Source organism: Geospiza fortis, unplaced genomic scaffold, assembly GCF_000277835.1.
Source record: "Geospiza fortis unplaced genomic scaffold, GeoFor_1.0 scaffold138, whole genome shotgun sequence".
NCBI lineage: Eukaryota > Metazoa > Chordata > Aves > Passeriformes > Thraupidae > Geospiza > Geospiza fortis.
In genome coordinates, this window is record NW_005054307.1 from 9,805,184 (window position 1) to 9,823,133 (window position 17,950).

General features: G+C 40.5%; 1 protein-coding gene across 1 annotated transcript in view; it reads right to left on the bottom strand.

Annotated features, from left to right (window-relative positions):
• The window catches only part of RSU1 (Ras suppressor protein 1), a 96,429-nt gene extending 83,023 nt beyond the window's left edge, over window positions 1-13,406 (bottom strand). The window contains exons 1-2 of the mRNA XM_005418599.3: window positions 13,346-13,406; window positions 11,067-11,117 (exon numbers count right to left, since the gene is read on the bottom strand). Coding sequence (XP_005418656.2) covers window positions 11,067-11,117; window positions 13,346-13,406 — 112 coding nt within the window. The remainder of the gene's footprint in view (window positions 1-11,066; window positions 11,118-13,345) is intronic.
• Window positions 13,407-17,950: the final 4,544 nt, after the last annotated feature.

Sequence of the window (17,950 nt, forward strand, 5' to 3'; positions counted from 1 at the left end):
AGAGTATCCTGGATCTGAACCTTAACTCTCAGCATTGAGAATCATACATGATCTTTACTAGAGGTCTCATGTTGCCCTCAGCTGGAGGGCAGGCACTGGGTTAGAAGGACCTTTCATCCAGGACAGCTGGATCCTGCAGAGAAACTCACTATAAACATCCAGATCAGTGACAGCAGTCTGGAATCAAATGTCTCAGATGCAACCCTTTCCCATAAAGCAGGAAGCCAAGAGGTTCTCATACCACTACCTAGAACTGACATGCAAATCCATCTCCTTTTCTGTACCCAGCCTCTGGCAAAGGATGAAGAGCACAGGAAATAGAAAAGAAGAAAAAGTTCATTAGTTTCCCTCTAGTTCCTCTCAGCAACTCTTTTGCCATTCACACAGGTCTCAATACAATTCCTCCTGTGGTGGCAGCTGAAAATGCACAGGCTTCAAAAAGTCATTATTTCTGAAAATGATCACCAAGATTACTTCTCTTAAACATCTGTGAAGCCCTGAGAAAGACCAGCAATCCTCACAATTTCAAAAGTAAACAAAATTATTTAGTGAAATTATTTAGTAAAAATATAAGTCTCCATGAGAAGAACACACAGTATGTAAACTGCATTAAACATTTCAGTTCATTTAACCCTTAACACTGAATATTCAAAATAAACATTGTCCCACTGCTGCTTGGAAAGTGCTATCTGTAATACCTGATTATGCATAAAATTGTGCATGAATAGGCTTGCCATCTCCTCAATAAATATGACCCCAAAGGCTACAGAAAGCCTCCAACTGAAGTCAATGTTTTTTGAATCAGACATCATGAGAAATAAGAATGTTAATTTTTTTAAGTAAGATTAATTTCTTTGGCAATCACATCCTTGGAAACTTTGAATAGCTGCAGAATCCCTAGCTTTTTTTCAGAATGTTTCTTTACTTAATGAAGTAATTTTGTAGTACCTAGGAACATGATGTTCAGTAGTACTCCAAACTTTTACAGGTTCTAAGGGAATATTTATCCAAAAGAGCTATTAAAATAGCAGTACCTGACAAAAGAGAGATTTATGCAACTATGCCAATTTCTCATTAAACTGTTCCACTGGAAAGCTGGTCAAGAGTCATACAGGGTAAAGAGAACTCAATACAGACCTTTCAGAGTCCAATCAGTCCATTGTGGATCCCAAGCAGAAATTTCTTGCCAAGAGCAAGAACCCACTTTTTAAGACTGAAGTAAAACCTGAGGGCTCTACAATGTAATAAACCCAGTTCTGTGGACTTGCTAATCCAGTTAGCGTCAACAGGAAGCTTTCATGAGTAAGGATCCCTTAGTGTAAAGGTCATAAAGACATGAAATGTTACTCACACTTCATGGGGGAGGAAGAATTTAGAATACTAAATATATAATGCATTCTGTGCATCCAATATAACTGCACTCACAGAGCTAGAGTCATGTTTAGATTAATTTGACAAGGGTTCTGTTATACAGAAAGAGAAGCAATCAGCTTCACCAAAATGAAAGAGGAATTAGCAGAGGGAGAACACAACAGTTTTCATTTTAAATATTCATAGGCATGCTGATATCATATTTGGCAGCTAACTGGAGAGAATCCTGATCCCAACTGAAGCATACAGTACTTAATTTACACACTATGTAGTTCAAGATTCCCCTTTTGCCCTCCCTTCAGTCTTCCAAAGATGGATATTAATCTTCCCCACACTGAAAACATTAAAAACAAACTTGTCTCTTTAATCTTCAGCTCCTTCCAGAAACCAGCAGGGATTTTTTTATTTCAATTATCCACAGAAGAATCTCAGATATTAAACTGTTCTTATGAACATGTTTAAATTATACTATAGCTCAATTTGTCAATAAACACTATTCATTTAGAAGCCAGAGTCTAAGGAGAAGAGCAGTGAGCACAAGAAAGACTGAGACGACACTGAGAATCAAGTGACATCTAGTGAAGAGAAAGGACAAATCTGTTCTTCTCTGAGAAGAGAGCTTAAGATGTCAGAGTTTGGAGAGAAATCCTAGAAGCCAGGGGCTGAGGTTAGGAAGGGATTACTATGTTGAAAATATATCACCTAACTGCAAAGAACTGAAACCAAAATAGCTCACAAAAATCTGATGCTTTTTAGCATTTTAACACATTAGGGAATGGTGTGAATGAGGATATATAAAAAATGTGGATATAAACACGCATTTCATTTCTGCAAATAATTTTGAAGAGAACAAAGTATTAGCCAAGCTTTTAGAATTACTGTGGTCAACCACAGCATCTTCATCTTCAATAATTGCTTTGTGAGAAGTGCACAGTTCAGCCAAGACACCTGCTGTCTTATATTTAAGTCAGGAGAAAAAAAACCCCATGAGATACACCAAGTACGAAGTTGAAGAATGCAGTCTAAGTACCCTTATTACAGGTCAGATTATCTCTGTGTGTTGATATTTCAATAGCAAATGGCTAAGAGAAGTAACTTCTGCAGGACAAAAGAACTTTAGTTGATAGTATTGAGATTTTATATTAGGTTCCACCAAATGCAAACAGTATCACTAAATGCCAGTGAGTCTCTTCCAGGTGTTTGAACTGTTTAAGCACGATCTCTTCAGAGTTTCACACTACTGCACAGTTGCTGGCTTTAGATAAATCAACCCGTCTGAAGTTCAGTAAGTTCACCTTTCCCTTCCTCAATATTCTCTTTACTTCAGCCTATTCAACATGTTCTCTGCAATTTACAAAAGGGACTAACCAAAGATGTCCTGCACACAAGGCCTTGAACAATTACTATAGATTACCCTCAAAGGTGAAGATCACTTCAGCCTCTTACTCAGAAGTGTCCATCTACCTGTGTGCCTAGCAATGCTTATTTACAAAATTCTGCTTTCACTGCGTCTAAGAAGTTTTTCATTATTTCAGTTTGCCTTATTAGCCAGTATTTGGAGTTTAAACTTTTTACAGCACTGAAATGTTTTTAGAAACACACACAGGACTATTTCTCACTGCAGCTTGGATCAACTGAGTCTTTCCCCTGTTCAGCACTGCAGACTGCTGTGCTGACACTGCTTAGCGGGGACACCAGCCTGTCCTCTAAACACACTCACAGAAGAGGCTGCAGTAAAAAAGCTCACTGCTCAAAAGCAGAGTCAGCACATGTGTTTCTTGCTCCAGTTCTCAGAACTGGGAATGAATTAAGCTCCCTCCTAGTCTGAGTTCCCCAGATCCAGCACTTAAAGCCACCTCCTAAGGTCTGTATGGCACAGAGCCCTCCCTGTGCCCCTCCGTTAGCTTACCCCAGGCTTCAGTTGACTGTACATTTCATGTCCAGCTACAGGAGATATTACTGGTGGCAACTAGTTACCACATTTGCCATCATCACATCAAGATCAGAGAATTATTTCACCCCAAAGGTTATGCCACAGGAATGGAAAAGATTAAGAGGCCAGAGGGTGGGCAGTCTGAAGGGAAATGCTGTGTTGTTATCCACTTCAACACACCTGACTACTAAAAGAACACATAAAAAATAAAGTACAAAACCAAGTACACAAAACTAAAACCAGTTTCCTCTCAATCTACACCAAACCTACCTTTTTGTCTCAGCCCTCCCATATTAGAAGCCAAAAAATTCTACTTGGCTTGTTAAGACAGTAAATTCTGTAATACAAAATTAATGTCTTTAATGAAGTGAGCTCACTTTTGCAATGTTCACTTCCTTTGAATATGCCAACTCCAAAATAGCCTATATGTGCAAGAGGATTTACAATAAGTTCCCATTACAACCTGTATATAAACATGGAGAATGATATGGGGCTTCCACAAAAAAATGAGAGCTATTTTAAGCCACTGGGAAATAAACGAAGACACAAGAAATTTGTAGTAGCGTGTCAGAAAACATTGATAATTAAAAAAGAAGAGTTAATATGTTTGCAGATGTCTTTTAGTAAGAGAACAAAAGTATCTGAAGAATTATGTTCAAGACAAGTGATTTGTGTCCAGTGTTGCTTTACTTATGGTGCAAAACTGACTTTGGTGCCATATAGCACAAACTTTGACAATTTAATTTGTGCATAAATTGGGCACTTTCTGCATGTATCCTCATACCACTACAGCACAAAACTCTTTCACACATTATTCTGTTTCATTTCCCCAAAGTTTCTAAGAAGTAAAGTTGATATTATATACATTTAAAATTAAAATGCTCTACCATCTGTATTTTCTCAGAACCAAAGGTTTGGGGTTTTTTTAGGAAGAAAAGAAAAAGCTAACAAGGTATTTAATCAACACCTTTGAGTAGAACCCAGATGTCACAAATTTAGTAAGGCATATGTATAGGGATCTCCTTTTTCCTCCTTTTCACGTCCTCCTGTGCACTGCATTCAGTAAGATATTTCCCATTCGAGATCCCTGCATCAGAAACAGGAAGTAAGACCAAAACAAAACATACCAAAAAAATGAAAGTCTTACAGTTAGCTTAAAGCATCTCTCCCACACCCAGCTGACAGACACTGTCAGGCACGAGTCCTGTGCTTTGGACACAGCCCCGGTCTCACCCTGCAGACATTACCTGCCCCATTGGTATATTGTGTCAGGACAACAGCATGGAATGACTTACCAGAAGGAAGCAGAGGTAGAATAGTAGAGGAGAATATAAGAAATAACAAAAAGTAAAGAGTACACAGTCATCTGGTTCCTTCCAGAAGTCAGCAAATTTGTTATATAAATAACCTGATACCAGGCAAGATGCAAAGTGTCAGACAATACCAGTGGGAGACACCATCACACATTTCAGCAGACTGGAGAACACAAAGCAGCCAGACTGGGAAGGAATTCAGGACAGGCAGATGCAGGTGTTGCTGTCTCTGGACTACCTCCAATAGATCCAGGTATAGACTACAGCCAGAAAGGTGACTCAGAAAGGAGACATCCTAATGTAAAAATTAAACCAAGAGATTTTAGCAGCATGCTAAAAAGGATCAAGGACACAGTCAAGAGGGTTAACAGCAACAAAAGGACAAGCTTTTGTGCAGGTCACACACAGGGAGAAAAACAATTTAGGAGATGGCAGAGCACAGAAGCAGTAAGTCGTGTGAGCAGAAAAAAAAAAAGTTTTGAACTGCTCTGCTGAAAGAAAGCAAAATGTACAGTGATGATAAAGGGTGACCACATGGCTGTCAAAAGAACAATGATCAATGAGACACAGCCATTCTGACACGAGCACAAAGTGAACTCAAACAAAATTCAGGTCTGGAAATGGGAACCAGCAGCAAAAAACTAATGGATCACCCCACAAAAAGGAAGGGACCAAAGATGAGTAAAGGATTACATGAGAATCAAGGGAGAAGCAGTGAAAAGATCACAGAACAGTAGAGGACAGCACATCAAAAAAATGGTAGAGGAGGACAGAGAACATGACATCAGGTAACACAGAAGAGGTTTGAGTAAAAAATAGTTGCTCCCGATCTCTCATTATTTAATCATTTGATAATACTGGATAAGGAATCAGAGCACGAGAACAAAAGGATATAGAAACCATCAGGAGTGACCTATGAATAGCAGGAAAATTCTGAGATCATTTATAGACAGCACATGAATATATGAAGCCAGTGAGCACGGGACCACCCGAGGTTAAGGAGACTGAGGAGAACAGCAAAACGAAGTAGCTGTGCACCATCAGCGAGCAGGCGGGATGAACAGCTGCCAGCTACCAGGAACACCAGCGGCTTCCCGGGAAAAAATGCTAAATGTACTCAAAGAGCGACCTCTACTGGGCAAAGCACAGAGCATCGGTACTGCACCGGCAGCAGGAACACTCCGGTACCAGCAGATAACGGCACACAATCTCTGAATTGATTTCTTCAAATGATTGCAATGTTAATTAACCACCACTGGCAGCTAAGGCAAATAACTGTCATAGCAGTTACAAGTTAAAGACTTACTGCACACCCCAAAATAAATGAAAATAAAGCAGGTTGGCAGCATAATAGTTGCACACATACTGAAGAAACCTTTAATATTCCAGACTGCTTTCCAGTCACATCTTCCCCTCGGTGCCCTTCTGGGTGTGATAACAGACAAACTGAGCATCTGAAACCTCTTCAAACAAAATTCCTATTCACAATATAATACATGGATTTTAATTGTCAAAACTTCATCAGCATGCCAAGTAAGGATTTCCCATCCTACCAGGATGTGAAATTCTGTATATGTTTTAAGTGGCTGGAGAATACCTTGAGCTAGCTGACCTTATTAAATTCCATAAGGTTCAGCATCCCTTCACACTTTATGGCAAAATAGTTCACAAAAGCTGCTCTGCTAGGAAAAAGCAGACAAGGCTTAAGCCACATTTTTATGCTCTAATAGAGCATATTCTTTATGAAAGTGAGTTTTTTCTGTTGCTAGTTCTACACCAATTCTTGCTCACTTACAAATCTAGTGGGGCACAAGGGGACCAAAAATGAAACCTAACTGCTGACTTCAGCCTGCAAAGGTACTTTTTTCCAGTCAAAGGTATCCATTTGTTGTACTAGCACAATCAATTTACAAATAAAGTAAATAAATAAATAAAACCCCAAAACCCCATGAGCCCTCAAGACATGTGATAGACAAAGCCTACCATCAGCTCTGAAAAAATCCTCATCCTGATTCAGGTGATCTATTTGACACTGTCTCCCAGAGCTCCACCTTGTTGTGCTTGAAATGATATGGGGCAAGAACCAGATTAAAAACAGACAAGCCTGGGGATATATATCCCTTCCTCTCCCTGACCTGGGTTCTCAGAATCTCAGTATTCTGCAATTCCAGCTTGTTCCCCAGAACCATTATTAAAACATGAACTCCAGCTGAAGGGCTCCGAACAAAATAGCTCTAAGGTTGATTTCAAGAACGTTTATGACAAATTCCTTGACACACAACAGGCACTGCTACCCCAGCATGAACCACAGAGCATCAATGTCACAGGAATCATGGCAGCTGCCCCTGCAGAACAGGCAGATCTACAGCCACACGTGGCCAAGATTGCTGCAGACTTTCAGTGACATTCCACCTGAACTTGAGTGAAGCAGCCCTAGAAATACCCAAAACAGAAGGATAAATACCCACAAAAATTACTACTGTTGCACAGATGATGCAGAAACAATATTTGTGGCTCACCAAACTGATCAAATGTGGTTCCTACAACAGTATGTCCTGTGGCTCAAACTCCCTCTCTGCCCCTCTAGTACAGCCACCCTAATTCCCTACCACTATTCATAAATGATCCTATTGAGCAGGAGGTGAATCTGTATGTCCCTCAGCTAGCATCAAGTTACATGAACAAAAACAACTTGGTCACATCTACCTGAATTAATCCACCACACTGAAGGGCAGATACCTATTGTTCAGCCACTCATTTCCACCAATTTAAAAGCATTTGTTGGAACTTCTATTGCATTTACTCTGATGGTAGCCAATGGGTTCAAAAGACACCTGGCTTAGGATCAGATAACCTGTACAGGCTAAGATTATCTTGAATTTTGCTTCTCAGCTGTAGACTGGATAGAAGGCTTTAAAATTACTAAATGATGGAACAAAAAACACCCAGTATAAAATATAGAGACACTGGCCCTTATGTCTACATTATGCCAAGATTGTCAGAGACCCTACAGAGGAATCATCCCAGCTTTGTCACTTATGCAGCACCTGGTTCAACAAGACTGCAGAATCACAGCTATTTGGCTTCCCTGAGAGTTCTGCTTCTGATTTTGAAGCACAAGTAGTTCTCACCAAGCAGCAAAGGACAGACTCAACTGTTTCAGAAGTCACCTAGAGCAGAAAAAGCCAGTTCAAGACTCCTCCATTAGCACAGCACCAGATAACTGGAAGAAAAAATTCAGCCTAATATCCTCCAGAAAAATCAGTGTGGACTTGAGTACTTCTGATAATGAATGATTCAGACACGTAAATGAAGTACAAATGGAACACTAGAAATACTCTAAAATCCATGCCAGGCAAGTATTCTGAGCAGTATGATGGATTTAATTGAGCAGTCCTCATACTTGCTGATGAAACTTTAGTTAGTTTTAATAGTTTTGTGGCAAATATACAAAGTGCATTTACATAAAAATATGCATATCCACATTTTACATTTATTTATTCTTTCAGATAGACATATTTACTCTAAACACCAAAAAAAAAGCTAGCAGAACACTCATTTAAATGGCAGGAAACTAGTAGAAGATGCTAATATGACCTTAGTGTAGCATGTCAAGTGTCACTGCCATCAGCCTCCTAGTCATTTTAAGAACAATCTGCTAAGACAATTAATTACATAGCTTAAAAGATTAGGTCAACAGTGTCAAATATGAGAATATGAACTTGAAATTTAGCCTTTTAAAAATGTGTGCTGTCTATTTAAGTGTCTACATCCATTTGTGAAAGAAGAGTAAGTTTCAGACTTGATGAGTTACTTCTCAGGAAGCAAGGGTCTTACCCTGCCATGAAAGAAACCCAAACAGAGCAATTAGAAAGGCTGACAGAATCCCTTGGCTGAGAGAAGGCATGTACTTGCAGCCTGCTGATCTGACAGCTACTTTAGGGGAAAGCAGTTAATTGAAGGGCGAGATTTAATGTAATGTAACACAAACTTACAGTCATGGCAATCTTTAAACTGGTATTTTGAAAACTAAAACTGCTTTAAGCAAATGGTACACTCTGTATTTTTCTTGAATAGTTAAAGCCAACCTGGATACATAATTCTTGGACACTTCTTATTACTGCATCTTTCCTCCCCCAGTCAGATCTGCAGCTAAGACTCAGCCAGGACATAGGTTAGCTACTCAGCTTTTCAGTGTGGAGCTCATGCTGAAGCACATGCCCTCCCCAGGCTCAGATGCGAGACAACCAAGATTCAAGTCTCCGTGCAGGAGCTTGAGCCTATCTCCTCTTCCTCAGAGCAAGGCAGACACCTGCTACCTGCCCAGCCAGTTGTGTGTCAGCTGAGATCATCCTTTAGCTACATTAAAATTTGTAAGGCACCAGGTGGAAAAGCTGATTCACTGGCAATCTGAAAGTGTCAGATTTCAAAAGTTCTAGGAATTTTACAAGTCTCAGACAAAGAATAATGACGTTTACATAAAGTAACACTTCCAATTCATTTCATCCTTGTGCCAGGTAAGCAGCCGTTCAGACAGAGATAGCAGAATAAATATCAGCACCAGAGACGCCTTGCCTGTCAGCACTAAGGTACCCAGCTTTGGGTGACCTGTCTGATCACAAGAATCAGACAGAGGTGTGCAGAATGAACTGCTATCTCGAGGTGCCTGCAACCCCCCAAAGGCTGCAGAGAAAGCTGCAGTGGCTGAGTACAATGAACTGCCTAGGTTCCAGAAGCTCAAGTTCAGGAACAGCCATCTCCTTGTAGTGCCTGAGGGAACACACAAAAGTCACTAGCTGGGTGGCCCCAGCTCCACCAGTGGCTGATAACAGATGCCAGAGAGCAATATGCCCAGAGAAAATTCATCATAATCTTTCTCAAAAGATCATTCTCCCAGCTTCAAGCTATTTATAACTTCATGGCCTTCTAAACCATGGACAGAGCTGCATGTTTAACAGTGATGCACTTTGGATTTTTCCTCCCTTAACTGGCCCATTAGTTTACCCATCAGTCATCATTTATATGCCAGATGGCTGGAAACTGTTGGTCACATTTGTAATTAAATAGAGATTTCTTTGAAAACTACAATGGGATAAAAACAAATAGCAAGATGGCAGTCTAGAGGGCACTACACTACCAAAAGAAGGGTCCTGAACAACTAATTCATAGTTCTCACAGGCAGTCACTAAGTCCCCATAATTTTATCTATTTACTGCAAACCCTTTAAGCTACACATTAGTACCCAATAAACTGCATCCAGAGAAGTGCTTATGCACTAAAATCTAGGGATATTTATATTCTCTTCATGCTTAATCCTCTGCAAATGCTCAGAGACTGCAGTGACACTTTTGCATTAATTCACATGTTTTAAATAACACATACTACCTCACAGCTCACGCAGCAAGTAGTGCAGAGTTCAACAGGCTGAGTTTTATTAATTTGTTTGTGTTTCTTAAGACCTGTCTCAATTTGTAAAGATTTTCTTGGATACACCCAAAAGCACAAACATCCTAATATGCCTCTTGTCAACACACACCCACTTTATTGGTTCCATTCCCCTCTCCATTCATCTCTCCAGTTGAGTTCCAAAAAGAGGAGTGGTTTAGAAAGAAACCCACAGGCATATGCAGAGAGCAGACAAAAAGAAGAATATCAACAAGACCAACACTTCTTTTTAGAAGATGCACAGAAACAGGGGTGAGACAAAACTCACTGCTTCAATTTCAACAACCAAGAAGCAGGACTGTTTGCACAAGACACTGGTAGATAAACCACAAAAACAAACAAACAAAAAAACCCAAACCCACAAAAACTTCTGTCTTGCAAAAGTCAGGTATCTCCCTTTACCAAGTTAAGTCTTATACTCATGTGTTCTTGACATGCTATTCACAAACACCTCACTTAGGAACTTCTTTACTGAGGGAAGCAGGATCCACAACCTGAAGATACTGTGAGCAGTATGACCAAGAGACAACCATTTTTTGGACAGAAAGAAGCTTTTTTTTCCATGCCTGATGCTTACATTCAGTTGGCCTTGCTCATATAAGTTTGATTATATACATAATGGAGTTGTAATTTGCTTTGCTTCAGTCAAATTCATTATCAATTCACTGAAATGCAAACTCTGGTGTTTCTGAGACAGTTAAAAATGTCAAAAGTCCTCACCTTAACATAAGGAATTCAGAGCCATGGTAGGAAATGGATTTCTGGCTGAACTGGTGATCTGAGAACTACAGATCTTTCTGTACATTGCAGGTCTGTACTGAAGTTGGAAAGGCATGTTGAAAATGGCTGCTAAGTCACATCCTCAATCTGTTTACTTTTAATGAAGTACTAACCAAGAAGCATCACCTAATAGAGTCACTGCACTCTGTATCAAACTAGCAGCGTCAGCTTTTCAATGTTACTCAACTGCCTGCAGTGAAGTCCAAACCCAGGAAAATACTTACTTGTAAGCTTGTTGTGACTCAGAACCAGCTGTGTGATGTGAGACAGCGTAACTGCAAATGAAGAGAGAAAGAAGTTAGTTTATGGACATGGCAACTGAGAGCTTGTATCTATTTCAGCTGATAAAAAAAAAGAAAAAAAAAGAAAGCTATTCTTTCCACTCCAGTCACTTGATTCACATGCATTGTCACAAACAAACAAGAGAAGCTCAAGAGTAAACAGTGAGTCCATCTACTCCTCTGCCCTTTTATTTCACATTTCTGTTGCTGCATCAGACACAACATGGAGAGTTTTACTCACTGATACAGCAGCCTGTTTCAGCTAATCCTTGAAAAAGCTCATGACTTAACAAAGGCAAATACAACCTGTTAGAATGAAAGCAGTCACTCAAAGGCATCATCAGATCAGACAGTTCAGTGTTTAAAAAAAAAAGCATCACCACAGTTCACTGTGCAATTGCAGATTGTGAAGGAAGGAAAGGCAGGAAGGAGAAAAGAATAAACAGTGCACCCACCCTGAATTTCTCCCAAAATTTGAGCACTCAAAGTACTGCCTGCACCACCTTACTGGAAAGGAAAAGAAGCCCATGGAAAGTCTGTAAGAGTATTGTAGGAAAATCATCATTAAAGGGCAGACAAGAGCAGCAGCCTCCACAAAGAGCTCTGTCTTTAAAAAAAAGGGCACATAGGTACCTGAACCATAAGCAACCATTTAACACTACATTTAACACTATGCTTATCCATATAGATAAATACAGTATTGCAATTTACACAGCAAAATGAGAGAAGGTTCTGGAGATAGTCACAAGCTTGTGAACAAATGCCTAAGTAAGCTTTATACATTTGTTTCTCTTGGTATAACTATTTTAATAACTGGGACAATCAGTAGAAGTCAACATTTCATGGGCCCTTGATATTCAAGCCTGACTAATAAGAACACAACCACCAGAAGAGCAGCCCTACCACTGAGATGAAAAGTCCTCTAGTCTGATGTCATCAGTTCCAAGGCAACTGAACTTCGACTACAGCCAGATAAAATCCGACATCATTAATCCCAGGAAAAAAACCTTTTTTTCCCTGCATTTTACTTCAGAAACAAGTCATTCTGGAGCTCTGAGGCTTTACCTAGACTCAACAGCATCAACAAAAAGAATTTGTTTTTTTTTTTTAAAAAAAGGGGAAAAAATAATTGGTTTTGGTACTGTACAAAGCTGCTTCCACTTCACTTTGCTTTTAAAGCACAGAAATTAAACAATGTCATCATGTCTGTACAAAGGAAGCATGGATCCTAACCAAAGGGCAATGAAGCTTTGGGGCTGCAGATTTTGGTCTGAACATTGAACTCCTGATGAATTTAAATGCCATAATAAGTGCATATTTAAAGGTAAGCCTTTGACTACCCATCAAGCCATGTGCACCACTAGCCTTTAGCAACACAAGGTTAGAAGCATCATTCTCACTACTCCCTCTCCTTTTTTGTCCCATCACGGTGTTCTTCAACTGATACTATTTTCAGAAAGGTTTCTTCTCTCACATCTATACAGAACAGAACAAAGTCCATGTTAAAAATTTCAAGGCGAAAATCCCTAGGCAAAAGACATTTGCATCTGTATTTTACTGTCCAAATTCGACTGAAGCCTAGACGCTTTGTCTGAAACTCCACAATCTCAGTCAATCCTGATGCATGACAAAAAGTCCCACGGCATCTTTGACCAGCAATGGCAGGTTGACAATCCCCAAAGGAACAAGAAAGGCTACACTCCAATACTATTTTGAAAAGAGCAAAGGTTTAGGTGTCTGTACTCTGGACTACTTCCAGCAGCATTTTAGACACATCAAGACAAAGAGATTCTTCAGTCTTGAAAGGTCCAAAGCTACTACCAGTTCAGAGGCAAGTTTAGAAGCATTTTAAGAAAGGGAACAAAGATAAGAGAGCGGTACTTGCTCACTCCTCACACAGAGAGAAATTTGCTCACTTAGAATAAACAGACCTGGGTCAAACAACCAGCCCCGGAGATAAAATGTTTTTCTTCCACTGCCACATGCCTACTCCTGTGAAAAGGACTGTGTTGTGGGAACAGCTGACTCAACCTATACATAAAATCATTCTGTAGGACAACTAAACTATCAAGTCTGGCAAGGAAGACATCTGTCTTAACTGATAAACATCCCCAAGTAACATCTAGAAGGCTAAAGAGGGGCTGGTGGGGCAGCTTTGATTTGGATGTACACAGTCCAGGTAAGCACAACATACAACAGGTCAGATGACTCAGCCTGTGTACCAGTCTCCTGAGAATGGAAGGGCACTGAGATTCCCACTGGAAATTGCTCTAACCTCTCCATTACGCCACTGCAGGAGCTTCTGGACACTACCTTGTAACACTATAGTCATTAGCATACAGGCAATAAGTTACTGTGGTTTCATGAATGCACCAGATATTCACACAGAATAATACCTATATTCTATAATACTTACTGCCAGAGCAATTTACTTGCACAGTAATCACAAATTCTCACTATGGTCCCAGTCCCACTATTACTTCAAAAAAGAGTGAATCAAGGGAAGAATATTTAGGTTCTTCCATTTTGGCACTATTATCAAATCTCTTCATATACTGCTGCCCTGCACTGCAAGCTAGCTTCACATAAAATATCTGGATGACAATACTCAACCTAATTATTAAGGAAAATATAAAACAAATAAAAGCCCTGCCCATCAGCAAATTAAAAAAAGCCAAAACAAAAACCACACAAAAAACCCCCCAACCAACCAACCTGACAAAACAACCAAAGCAAAGTAAAATAAACTAGGAAAAAAACCCCACACCCACAAAACAGGAAGACCCCAGTGACTTTGCTGAGCCAAGATAAGACACTGCCTGTCCCACTGGAGGAAGTTAAAGCAGGATGAGCATGACAGTATTGTTACAAGTAGCCTGCCTCTCCATCTTCTGTGCTTTCATTATTTTAGGAATGAACAATTTTATCAACACCAACTTTCTGATAAAGAATTCTAGTCACACAACTATGTACTTTATGCAAAATATGAATAGCTTACAGATGGAATGATAATGAGAACAAATTAACACATAAATAGGATTGCATCCAATATTCCTTCCCTGACAAGAGAGCAGATGTCGCAAGTTATTTGGGCAAAATAATTCCTTTACTCGTACCTCCTCCTCCATATCAACTGCTTAAGAGATATATAAATGACACTGGTCCATACTCTAAGAACAATTCCATGGTGTTGATGGCTGTTCAAAGTCCTTCAATAAATGCCCTATCCTTTGCTAGGCTAGGGGAAAGGGAACATTACTCCCTTCTCGCTGGAGTTGGCTGAACCTGCTTGCTCAGCCTACAGGATGTCTATTAATGCTCTCTACCACTACCTATCCATAGTGGGTGCTTTACAAACAAATATGAATATTTACTTCACAATATGAAGGCAAAAAACCCAAACCAACACAATAAGACACTTCCGTGGGACAAGACATTTTTTACACTATTTATGTATGGAGAATGCACAACTGTAGTAGAGATGTGCACACAAATGGTGTAACTGTTGTTTTATCATATGCTGGAATAATAAAAAAAGTCTTTAACACTTAAAACTGTGTCACATGGTATTTGCATGACAAGCTAAAGCACAGAACACTTAGATCAAGGGGTATTTTTTTGTCTCAAATGAAATCTCTTCTACAGAACGTGTCTGAAAAAGGGTTCTCATATTACAGTTCTGAAAGCATCAAAATTTGGATGCTCTGAAGGTATGTAACACAATTCTAGTTTGTATTTTAAGTCATCAGGAGAAAACATGGAAGTGCCTGGATTTGAGGAATATGCCAGAAATAGAACTCTACTTCTAATGACATTAATGAGCTCCTGAGTTACAAGTGCTTCAGGGGCTACTTAACCTTTTTTTGTGAATCTGAACACCACGCTGTATATAAGATGGTAACCATACTCCTTCTTTGCTAAACACGAAAGTGGGAAGAGATGTAAAGGTTGCCAAGCTTACAGGTCTAAGCTAGCTTGCCAAACTCCTTCCAGATAGAAGTATTTCATCCTTAATTGGAAAGAGACACTGGTATTTGACAGAAACAAATTTTGTCTGCTTTGTCTCTCCCACACCTATTGCAGAGGGTGGAAGACAATGTAAAAGAAAGTATGAGTGACTGCCCTGTACTGCAGGAAGCCATTCACTATACTGAAAAGAGAAGCCAGAAGAGAATTGTATCCGAGACAGGGTATATATTTCCCTTTGCTCTTCCTTGCCCCCATGTAACACCAGTTTTTTCTCTTTTTGGTTTTTTGGTTTTTTTCTAAACACACAAGACAAGAACAAGGCTACAACTAAGGAAAAGGACTGGCACACTGAACAGATGCTCCATGGTACACTGCTTCCAAATCCTTGTGCCTCTATTAACCCTATGTGAATTAAGTTAAGAAAGATTAAATACAAGCTCATTAGCCACTCTGCAGCAAGTACTCAAACGTGCAGCGAGACAAGGCTTGGTCCTTTCCTTGAAGACTTAGGACTAGAGGGAGCAGTTTATCTTTAAGGGGTACTTGGCACCTCTGGTAGGGGCATTCACAACCAGTAAATAATTACAGAAGACAAAATGCTGATCAGGGGCTACCAAATACAGTAACTCAGGCACACCTTCCAACATACAAAACCCAAACAGCCACAAATGTTCCCTCCAATCATTATCTGAACTTACCTTAACTCTCAACATCTACTAGTGGCCCTCCTTAAAGATGAAATGCTGTGCAAGAAGAATTATTGGGCACGAATAGTGATGATTGCTTTTAACAGAGATCTTTACTTCATGGAAGGAAAAAATTAAAATAGCTGAAAATGCACACTTTAACACTGCCCTGGAAAGGTATGCAACACACAGAGAAGCAAAGCTACGAGCTCAGTTTCCTTTAGTTTACAGAGAGCTTAGCCAGAGAAAACATATCCAATCTACATTAGAGAAGACCAACCATTTGGGGTCAGGTGACAGGGTTTTGAAAACAAGTTTAACACTTCCTCAACCCCTTATGAAAAATTCGGACGTATTTGGTGAAAGGTGCTCCTTCTGCAAAAGGTAAATACCTCCATGGTAAAAAAAACCCCAAACTCAAAACAACTTATGTGTTCTGTCTGTGAACATAATAACTGAAAAAGCAATTAATGTAACAGAAATCAGTCATCATTTCCCCCTTCCTTAACTTTCATCTCACACTGAAGAAGGCCCCAGATCCCCATGCTAGATCAAGTCACACAAGATGCACACAGAGTATCTGCACAGAGACTCCTCTGATGCACTCTAACTAGGGTACCACAAGTCTATACTTCATGGAGGGAGCTCCCTGCCAAAGACACTTCAGATGCTTAATTAGCAACCTGGTATCAGGGACCATCTGGGGAGCACAGTGCCCGACCCTGATCCCTGGCCCTGCCTGAACAACAAACTCCAAAGAGTCTTTGTGCAAGAAAAGGTTTTTTTTTAGGATCATCAATGTGCTTCAACATTATCCTTTTTCCATGCTTGAAAGATCAAAGCTAGTTAGTTAATTATGTGTCTAGTGTTGATAGCAGGCACCAAGTCTACTTAACAAAAGCAACAGTACTCTATTGCTGCTCCATATACCTCACAGATCTTAGTTCTCAAAATCGATATCTGTAGTTAATGTGAGCTGAACACCACTTTGTCTCAAATAACTGCTCATCCTATAGAAACGCAGTGAAACTTTCTATTTAATGTGAATACCTGTGAATTCTGTTTAATGTGAGTTCACACATACAGTCCTTAGAACACCATCTTCCCAAAGTCCCATGCACCACCCAGAAGCAGGAAAACAGTAATAGAGAATGAAGACTTAAGTACAGAACCTAGTTCTGCAAAACTGTACCTAAGACTTCATCCTTTACTGAAATGATTGAAGACACCTTGATGTGCTCCCAACTCTGCAGACAACAGTGAGTTGGTAGTGAGCCATACCCTTCCCTGAGCTCATATCTATCTTGTGAGAAGAGTTATGTATATCTGCTCCTGGCTGCTTTCAAGTTTAAAAAACACAGTAAAGAGCTAAACCAGGATACAGTCAAGAGTTTTAAGTACATTGGTTGGTTGAGATTTTGCTTTTTCCCCTTCATTGGATAATGCATTCAGAAAAATTTCAGCCTGTGGCACACTACAGATGGTCACAACTTTAACTCCCTGAGTATTGGCTACGTCATAACATCATGTGCACCTTAACAAGGCAAAGATACCCAACTTGTTCTTGTTCTTTATGTGTTCTCCAGAGCCATAACAGCATGTTGCTATTGGGAGGCTGTATTTACTGTGACTTTAACTACAGCAAATGCACCATACCGACAGCAGCATCCTACCATGGTTCAGCAAGCATGTGCAACCGTGTAATATCCAAAGCACGATGCTGCTGTGTCTGTGATACAATATTACTGCTCTCTCCTTCAGAGGCCAGTCGCCCGTAGTTGCAGGCTGATGTCACCCTGTCCCTTTCAAAGCCCAGTGGAGATGCTGCTCGGCTGCTGTTTTTGTTTCAGTAGCAGGACGGAGAAGAAGGAAAGTCTCCCCATCAGCCAAGAGCCAGAATGCCAGCAGTGCGTCAGGGAATGCTGAGCCCCCTGGACACACACACACACACCCGCACGGCTCCGGCAGCCTGCAGCGGGGCGCTTCGCTCAGCCCCGGATCGCTCCCCAAGCCCCCGCGCCCAAAGGCCACCAAAGGCACCCCCGCACCGCACAGTCCCGGACTCGGCGCCCGGGCCGGGCCGGGGTGTCCCGGACCCCCCACGCCCAGGGCCGGCCCCACTCGCCCGGGACAAATAAGGAAGTTTCCGCGCTGCGACCGCCCGCCCCCGGT